Source organism: Tasmannia lanceolata, unplaced genomic scaffold (genome assembly GCF_043159265.1).
Source record: "Tasmannia lanceolata isolate RefF3 unplaced genomic scaffold, GAP_Taslan_0.1 ptg000018l, whole genome shotgun sequence".
Taxonomy (NCBI): domain Eukaryota; kingdom Viridiplantae; phylum Streptophyta; class Magnoliopsida; order Canellales; family Winteraceae; genus Tasmannia; species Tasmannia lanceolata.
Window position 1 is genome coordinate 51,667,851 of NW_027518695.1, and position 10,419 is coordinate 51,678,269.

General features: G+C 38.3%; 1 protein-coding gene across 1 annotated transcript; it reads left to right on the top strand.

The window, feature by feature from the left end:
- The first annotated feature begins 3,650 nt into the window (after positions 1-3,650).
- On the top strand, positions 3,651-4,298 carry LOC143850421 (uncharacterized). The gene has a single exon (XM_077359675.1). The coding sequence runs from the start codon at positions 3,651-3,653 to the stop codon at positions 4,296-4,298; it is 648 nt and encodes a 215-aa protein (XP_077215790.1).
- The last annotated feature ends 6,121 nt before the right edge of the window (positions 4,299-10,419 follow it).

Here is a 10,419-nt window from a genome sequence, read left to right on the forward strand (position 1 = left end):
CCTTGATAATAAGACTGAATGTTTGTTTTGATTCTTCCTGTAGACATGAGTGTATGACCGTTGGTAATTACCTGCAGTTGGTGAAGACATGTTTTACAATGCATCATATCCATAAAATCTCATATTAGTGCTCTTGAGATGGACATTGGATTTTAAGTTGAATACATTGCGATACTTAACAATGCCTTTGTTTCTCCTACATCGTTTACTAAAATTTCTTGAAAATCCATGGATTTGTTTATGACATTTTCCCATTTATAGGTGACAGAGATAAGAAGCAGAAGTTAGAGTCAGGAAAGGAACGACAGGTTTCTTTTGATTATCACTCCTCACGTCATTATCTTGAATATATAGCTTCCGTATAGAGTTAATGGTTCTGTCATATCAAGGAGAATTTTTATGCTAAATCTAGAGCTTCACCATTGAGGTTGATCTCTCTAAGAAATCTTTACAAATACAAGCGTCTTGTGATAGAAGTGCTAGTCCTTGCATCTAGTTATGTTATTAGTCAAGGGGGAATATACTGATGTCCTACTTGGGCGCGATAGGGATTTGTGATGCAAACAGGCGGAAGTAAGAGCTCTATTGTTTGGAATCAAATGGTATTCAACACATTCCTCTAACCCCCTTATTGTTGAAGGGGATTCATCTAATGTGATCGCGTGGGCATCAGATAATTCAAAAGGGCCCTGACGGCTGCAAAATTACATCGCGGAGGTTAAGGATCTAGTACGACGGATTTGTCCAACAATCAAACAGAGAAGGCGTTTTGCGAATGAAATGGCGGATGAGTTGGCCAAACAGGGTGTATTGCTGGATTCGATGCAGATTAGTATTCCGGGTGATTGAATGGGGAATGGGGAATGGGGACGGGATGGCTATTACTGTTATTGAAACTCACTTTATTGTAATTTCTTTGGGCTGGAATTATTGTAGCCCGTGCAGAGACATCTTGTCCCCTCTTTGGTTCTTTCTGGGTTAATAAAAGTCAATTTTCAAAAAGAAAAAAAGAAAAAAGATCCATATGTCCCTCTGTATCAATGTGCTCCTCTAATGGTGCCTCAAATGAATCCGTTGCTGAAGTAGACGCCTCAATCTCTCCAGAGTCCTCAGTAGAAATCAGATCCTCTATCTGCTCTCCTAACACCTCCTGATGCAACTCCTCCTCACCATTAGTCTCAACATATGTATCATTAGCCTCATCTGTAGGAATAGGAGATGTCTGTGCGAGACTCGGTGGCCTAATTAAGGCAAGTTCTTGGTCCACTTTGCCTCACTTTGGGCCCATTGCTCTTGCCTGGCCTTAGCTTCTCGTTTCCACTTCAACCACAACTCCTCAAATTCTCTTTCTTTGGATTTTTTTTCTTGTCTTCACTTAGCCTCTTGCTCCCAACGTCGAACTTCTGCCTTGTGCCATTGCCAATAGATGGAGGGTGCATAAAGTCTAAAGAAATGGTCTTGAACCTCTTCCCATCAAGGAAGAGAAGAGAGGCCCTGTTCACGGTGTTCCTTCAGTAAATCGACCCATGAAAGCATAGTATCATGCTTCACGGTTTCTCGGACACGCCATATTCTCTAATGATGGTTTTGACTATAGTATTAATGATAATCTTCAAGAGCATCATCCATCGTACACAAGTGGCCTGGCAATCACCATAAGTGTAACTGGCATCGTAATATGGTGCATAAGGTGGAGCCATTCCTGTGGGTATCAAATTAATATACCATCTCTCAATGCCGGAATCAATGGGGTCACGAACCACCTCAAACCCTAGCCACACAGCTGCTAGGTCTTAATGAACCAGGTAGGACTGCCCAAACCACTCTAGTTAAAGACTTCGTCAAGATTGCACTTTCAAGATTGAATTGTCCTTCTCTCTAGAAGCTATGATGTTTGCACCATAGGACTTATTGTCATTCTCCAATCTTTTTTGCTGTCAACCTTGCAAAATTTCAGAAAATGATAAAGGCGGATAAGAATCAGTGCTGCTGGCAGGTCAAATTTGAAGGCTAATCCCAAGCTTTGTCCATTGCTTGGGGAAGATGGCAAGTAGTGGTCAAAATTACAGCAGTGTGAGAGATGTCTTATGGCTGAAAATCTGCCGGATTCTTCCCTATGCCTGGCCCAATTCAACGGAAAAGACAACAAAGCTTCAAATCTAAAATTTTCGTAAAGCTGACACAGAATGCACAAAACCCTTTACCTGCTGCACGTGGTTTGCGGGTGATTGCGTGCATCCATAGGGACTAGGAAATGAACAAAATGAACAAAACCCGCCAATCACATGGAATCACATCTGCCAATGCAGACTAGGAAATTATAATGCAATTCTAGAATAAAGAAATGCAGTCCAGGGCTGACCTTTTCCAAACAACACTTCCAAATTCCCACATGAATGAACTAATGAAAAAAATCTGCTGCTCTTTCAATGGAGATAGGCACTGTGGCTTCCTGTTCTATTGTAGTTTTGCACTAACCCCGTGTATCTAGATTTTATCAACTAGATCTTAGTTCTTGCATGCAATTCCTCTACTTGGCAAAGAATATAAATCTGGAATACTGCTGGAGGTGTATACACACCCAATCTTTATGATTTTAATGCTATAAGAAGTGGAATGGAGCCAGCTAAGTGCAACAGAGAATGAATACACGATTCTGTAGCAGAAATTCCATTACCAATAATTGCTAATTTTGATACATTCACCAGAGTCCTTAATTTGCCCAAAATTGTATCAATTTCGAATGAACTCTAATTCCAGACAAGGAAAAAGTCTAAAATTCCAGACCCGACTATTCTGTGCGTTCTTGGGATCTGCAAGTAGACAAAACTGTCTTTCATTGAATGGAGAAAAATCTGGAATAACATGGACGAACAATGAAGGCAGCTTCTGCTTCCTCTTTCCAAATTGAAGTCCTTTGAACAATACACACGAACAGGGAGGAAAAGCCTCTCTAATCCTTTGCTGAATCCATTTCAGTGACATTCAGAATCATTCACTAGTGTTAATTCAAAAAAAGAAAAAAGAATAAAGAAGAATCATTCACTAGTGGAAGAAAAGGAAGGCACGGACAATAATACTTCGAATTTCAGCTTCTTTGTTGTTTTCTTCGACCTTCAAGCAAATCGAATGGAAATTTGAGTTTCGGATCGCGGAGAAATTTGATTTTCTTCTGGATCTGGCTTTGATGCTAAATTTGATGTAGACTTCTATAGGAAAACAATTCAAGATTAGAGAGAATGGGAATTCCTTCTCAGATATGAAATTTTATGGTCATGCCTTGAATTTCTTGAAAATGTGCAGAAAATGTGTAGAAATTTAGGAAAATGTGATGGAATTCAAGAAAGATAAGCTTTGATACTAAATTTTATGTAGATTTTTTGAAGGTCTACTTTTGAAATTGAAAATTGTAGCAAGAATTGAGCAATGACAAGCACGAACAAATGATTGAAATGAAAATTCTGCTCAAAACAGTCTTAAAACAAGTATGTTGCTGGAAATTGCAGGAAATGAGCAGGAGATGCAGAAAATTGACTGAAAATAGATGAAGGACAACAAGATAATGATCAAAACAGGAACACAATAATAGAAACTCAAATTTTATTAGATTTTTGATTGAAAAAGAACAAGAAATACTTAGCTGATGCTACATGGTGGGTCTCTGGAAAGAGAGGAATTCCAGAAATTTTGAGGGGATTGCTAAATCTCCGCATTGGCTTTATATGAAAGTTATTGCCCTTGCTATATCTTGGGCGAGATGTCTTCTATCGTTCCGCTTTGTATCGGCATTTTCCTCATGGGAGGGTTGGAGGGAAGTTTGCTTTAGTAGAGAGAGGAGGCATAAAATCGTGCAGAGGTGGGAGCCTCCTCCCCCTGGTATGGTTAAATTGAACTTTGATGGGGCTTGTTTTGGTAATTTGGGCCCGGCCGGGGTTGGTGGTTTATGTCGTAATGACCATGGGGAAGTTGAGTGGGCTTACTCTGGCCCGATTGGGTCATTTGATGCTTCGGAGGCTGAAGTTAGGGCTGTTTTTTATGGTATTAAAGGATTAAAGGGTGAGATGTTGGATAAAACAATTGTTGAGGGCGATTCTCTAAATGTGATTCGGTGGCTCAAGGGAGGGGTGCCTCCGCCTTGGAGATTTTCCTCTATATTCGATGAAATTGATGATCTTATCTCGGGCTCATCTATTGTTTTTAAGCATGGGCGGAGATCGGCCAATGGGGAGGCGGATTCGTTGGCTAGGCGTGGAGTTAGGTGTTTGGATCTTGAATGGTTTGATTATCTTCCGCCGTGAGTTGTAATATGTAATTCTATTTTCTTTTCCTTTTCTTTCCCATTCTCTAAGAAGCACGGGTACTCTCTGGAGGCCCACGTACCCATGTCGGGTGCGTATCAGGTGCGGGTGCTCTTGGGTACTCTTTGGGTGCGTACCGGGTACGCACCCGGGTTTGTGTACGTATCGTGTCCGCACCCAGTTCAAATTAAATTGAAAATTACAGATTTACAATGGAGGGGCTATACCAATTAACAAAAGGAGGGTTGAATGTATGAAAATATCTATATTATATCTATATCCCATAATTAAAAACCTAACAACTGAGAAGTAATATTAGATTTTGGTGAAATAATAGTAGATTTTGGTGATGTTATTGTTATTTGATTGTTCTTCAATTAAATTTTTTGAATTCTTTAACAAAATATTTAATTTTTTATTTTTATAAATATATAATAAAGTATAAAAATATATTATATTCAGTGTACCCACAACGTACCCGTATCCTTTTCTTTTTTTTAAATCACGTGTCCACGTACCCGTATCGTGTCCCCGCACCCCGTACCCGTATCCGTGCTTCATTGCACGTTCTTTGTATCCTTGTGTGTGGTCCATCTTGGGCCCCTTGTTTCTCTTTCTCATTAATGATATCTATTTGCCATTTCAAAAAAAAGAAAAGAAATACTTAGCTTGTCAATGAACTCATGCTAAGAGAAAGAAGAGACGGAACGCCTTCAATGAGTAAGAATTTCTCACATCTCACTTTGATCTTCTTACAAGCTTCATCTTCTCCTTCCTCATGCTAGGGTTACAAATCCTTCTCCCAAAATTAGCCAAAACTCATCAAAACTCCCTAAATGACTAAATGAGTAACTCCCTACTATTTATAAAGGTTTCTCTCTCTTTACATTTAAATCCTTACTACAAGGCCCCTCAAACTCTAAAATATTCCAAGTGTACCCTACATACAATTACAACCTACTAAAAGAGAAATCACAAGTCATGCTACTCAAGGCGTATTACATTTGTGTCCTTACACTACTACTAGAGTAGGCCCTTCAACACCTTGGTCGGGACCCGGTCCTCATGCTCAAAACTAATCTCCTATCAACTAACTTTGAGCATCGGATGTATTAGTGCTTTCTGCAATGGCTCTTCGATAAAAAGCCTCCACCTTAGGGGTTATTGGAGCTCTTTAAGCACACATGGATGTTTATTGAAAGTTGAAATGCAAACCCTAGATAGGATATGAAGGAAGGATCAAACAAAGAATCCACTCGATCCCCAAACCCAACATATGTCTGGTTGCGTTGCTGAAATGTATCTTTCCTCCATTCTAAAGGACCAATTCCAGCACACCTTGTTGCCCTCTGAGTAATACAACCGAGCCATCATCACATGTTTGTTTATCACAAGCACTTGTAAGCCTGAGAAATGATCCTTCAATAGAATCTCGATGTTTAATATCCTCCCAAAATCTGATTTCATTTCCCATATCTATGCTGAATTTAATTCCCTCATTGGGTATATTAAAAACCTTGCATATGGATCTCCAAGCAGGACTTGTTCCATGATGAGTTGTTTTCACTTCCGTAGCTTCGAAGCCATATTTTGCTAAAATCTCACCACCCGAAAGAGCCTCCTTTTCTTCCCCTTTTCTCCACAGCATTTACCAAGTAGGGCCCAATTCTTTCATTTGAAATTACCACTTGGTGCAGCAGAAATGAAAATTACAAGTTTTAAACTCAAATTAAAACCCAAAACAAAATCAAGCACGTACCCAAATAAAAGCCAATATATGGACTAGGGTATGGTGCTGTTTCCAAGACAAACAACAAATAAAACGCTAAAATTCCTTTTATATACTTCAGCTTCGGTACGGGCTGAAGTCCTGGTCGACCATTCACTTAGTGCTTCGAGAGGCACTAGAAGTCTTTCCTTGTTTGTGATGGCCTTTCTGATGTGCTGATTGCCCAAGTTTTACTTCAACTTTATTGGCTAATGGAAAAGAGTCATTAACAATGCAAATTTGTTTGGTGACAAGCTCATTACGAGTTTGAATTCGAAGGCTTCCAACATTGCAAGCAACAAGTTGTTATTCATTCATCTGTATTCTTCCACTCTTCACCTGTTGTCGTGAATTATGGTACTGGATCAGCAAAGCTTGTGCATAATCACCCCATAGAAACCTTTACCTAATCATCTCTTTAATATTGTTGAATTCAGGGTATTCCTTGTCAACCCCTTGACTGTTCTTGACACCTAATTGATAAAACTCCCGTACGTTTGGCCTCGACAAACTTGACCTTCTGATCTTCATTCCTATCACACCAATCAATGAAATTCTCCTCTCATGAGCCTATCTTGGAAAGTTTCCGAGTGAAGATTTCCATGGAAATCAGCCACATCAAGCATGACTCATCTCTTCATCTCGAAAGAATTAATATTCAAAGCAACTATTGTATCCCCAAAATTCAACTCCAGTAGCATGTTGGTTGAATTTGAGTTCTTTCACATCAACGGTGTCATCCTATACTTTGGTATGATGAGTTTGGTTTCCAAAATTGCTCCGTACTTATTTTCACCAACCTTTTTCTACCTCTCCTTTCGTTGGGGCTTGAACTCCACCTTGGACACCTCTCATTGATTGATGGAATTCTCTAAAGGATTGTCGGCTTTCATATTTTGGCCTTGTTCAATCTTCGATACAAAAGATGATTCTCATTTATAACCCGATCTATTTTTCTTGTTGACAGCTGCCTATTTTGTTAGGGCATTAATAGTTTCACTTATCGATATTGCCTCTGCCACCACTAAAACTTCTACGACTATTATTTTTCTTAGGCATGTTACCAAATAAAGTTCTATGATCAAAATTGTTCTGTTACCAATTATGGTACACCAAATATATCAATTACAAATTTTAAAGTTGATTCAAACTCATAAGGATGAAAACAATAAGGACATTAAGTGGCACCGAATGAACACATATGAGTAGGAAACTCATCTCTCTCTCTCTCTCTCTCTCTCTCTCTCTCCTCCTCCTCCTCCTCTTCCATCACTCTCTCTTCTTCTTTATTGGGTATTGCAATAGAAAAGTTGAACAACAAAAAAATGTGCTTGACATGTTGAACAACCATCGTATAATTCACTCCAAGAGAGAGTAGGAGAGAGGGAGGAAGCAATGTATAGGGCAGACTGTTTCCCTATTCAATTATGTCCGCTGAATCAATTGGTGGGAAAAATATTTGCATAGGTGTCGTTGGGTGCTATTTATAGGGAGACTAGTAAGACACCCCGTGCGATGCACGGGGAGAGCAAAAAAATGAACTAAATGTTTAAAAAAGAAATTTGGGCAATTTCTTTGATGTAAAACAGAAAAAAATGAATATAGAAACTTTCTACATACACAGATTATGTGAAAAAGAGTTAGTACACTAGAAATATTAGTATTGCCTATGTGGAAAGGACTGCGTAGTCATAGATCCAAGAAGGAAAAAGATGAGACAACTAATATAAGTATCATTTGTTTAAATTTGTGAAAATTTGCATTGTTCTGTGAATGCATTTATATACATCCATACACTAATATTTTGGACCCATGCTATGTATGGGTGTAAAATGGTGGGACCACCCCATTGAAGAAAATAGTGCGTCCCATCCTAATGCATAGGTTTAGGTAGAGATGGTGGGCCCATCCTCTCCAAGCACACAGTGAAAACTTGAATCCAAAAAGATAGAAAAAAATTAAAAAAAACCTTACCTTTGGGGGACTGTCATCTGGATGGCTTTCATGGTGAGAGACTTTTGTACAGCCCCCTGTTTCTGAATGAAGAAAAGAAAAAGATACCAAGAAAATGCATGAATTTTCATTTCTTGTAGGAACTGAAAAAAGCCCAGGTTCAGATCACAGATGACTTTGGCTCTGTTTATCCTCCGTCGATTATAATCTGGCATGTTCCTTGGAAGGGGAGTGTACATTGATAAAATTAGATATAGAGAAAAATGATGTAGGTTTTTAAACTGATGGGGTTTCACCTCAACAATTTTTTTATGAGGGCCTATGTGCTAGATTACAATGAATTTAGAGGAAAATGTAGGTTCATCGGATTTCATCTCAACAATTGTTTCTTTTTACAAGGGCCTAAGTGACAGATGACAACCGATATTTATCTGCCGATTTTTTTTTTTATGAATCCACAAAATATGAGCATAACAAATAAATATTGTGTTACAAGGAGAGATAAAAGCAAACATTAGCAGAGGGACTCGGTTGCGTAGACTCAAGTCTACTGATTCATATGCAAACCTGGTTTTAGGGAGGCTGTAACTGATCAGATTTCCTGCCTGTAATGGCCCAGCCGCAGGCATAGGGTTGTAGCATGTTGGATTATGGCTGGGCGGAGGGGACATATGATATCGGGCCGTCTCCTAGTGGATGTCACATATAATAATAAAAAAACAAAAACCATTTCGTGAATAGGAAGTGGGAAAAGAAGGAGAATAAGAGGAAGAGGCTAGAAGGAAGAATTGAAAGAGAGAAAACCTTTGGAAATGGAAACAAATCTGCAATTTATTTGGCTAAAATCAATTATTAATTCAACTGTGCACATTTAGAGATTTACGGGGAATGTTTCCTATTCTCCAATTGGTAACATTTCCTAATCTTGTAGGATGTTTAGAGAGATTAACGCCAAACATTTCCAATTATTAATGTTTCCTATTAATAGTGGCAACCAAATTAGTTGTGCCAAACTTAAAACCTCAATTTAAATGAATTATTAGGGTATCTCATTTAGATAAATGCCAAAATATTGGGGCATTTTCTTTTTTAACAGAAAAACTGTATTGATATCGTGAAATTGGATTTTGTGGAAGATCTTAAAAGTTGCAACGAAATTAATAGCGGCAAATTCAAATTTGTGGAGGCGGTGGGAGAAAAACTTTTCCAGAAAACATTTTCTTAGTAAAGACGAATGACAAACTGAAAGAAACATACTTAGTAGATATTATAGATACATGGACCATAAGTGCAGACTTATGATACTAGTTGAGTAAACCCAAGTAGGAACGCTCCTTTACCAATAGTACATATCAACATAGATAATTTGACTATTGACTGGCTCAGTATAATATTTTTGACGAAACAATGATATAGGGAACTAATCAAATAAAAAGATAACTGGGGTGTAAAAGATTCAATCCAAACCTTTTTTTAAATTAAATTTTAAATTAAATTTGAAATTTTAATGGCAAATGTAGCGACCCCCACCTTTTTTTAATTTCTCTATAAGCCTGTATGAGTGAAATGCATGGAATATTGATTTTTCCTTGATAATAAGACTGAATGTTTGTTTTGATTCTTCCTGTAGACATGAGTGTATGACCGTTGGTAATTACCTGCAGTTGGTGAAGACATGTTTTACAATGCATCATATCCATAAAATCTCATATTAGTGCTCTTGAGATGGACATTGGATTTTAAGTTGAATACATTGCGATACTTAACAATGCCTTTGTTTCTCCTACATCGTTTACTAAAATTTCTTGAAAATCCATGGATTTGTTTATGACATTTTCCCATTTATAGGTGACAGAGATAAGAAGCAGAAGTTAGAGTCAGGAAAGGAACGACAGGTTTCTTTTGATTATCACTCCTCACGTCATTATCTTGAATATATAGCTTCCGTATAGAGTTAATGGTTCTGTCATATCAAGGAGAATTTTTATGCTAAATCTAGAGCTTCACCATTGAGGTTGATCTCTCTAAGAAATCTTTACAAATACAAGCGTCTTGTGATAGAAGTGCTAGTCCTTGCATCTAGTTATGTTATTAGTCAAGGGGGAATATACTGATGTCCTACTTGGGCGCGATAGGGATTTGTGATGCAAACAGGCGGAAGTAAGAGCTCTATTGTTTGGAATCAAATGGTATTCAACACATTCCTCTAACCCCCTTATTGTTGAAGGGGATTCATCTAATGTGATCGCGTGGCATCAGATAATTGAAAAGGGCCCTGACGGCTGCAAAATTACCGCGGAGGTTAAGGATCTAGTATGACGGATTCGTCCAACAATCAAACACAGAAGGCGTTTTGCGAATGAAATGGCGGATGAGTTGGCCAAACAGGGTGTATTGCTG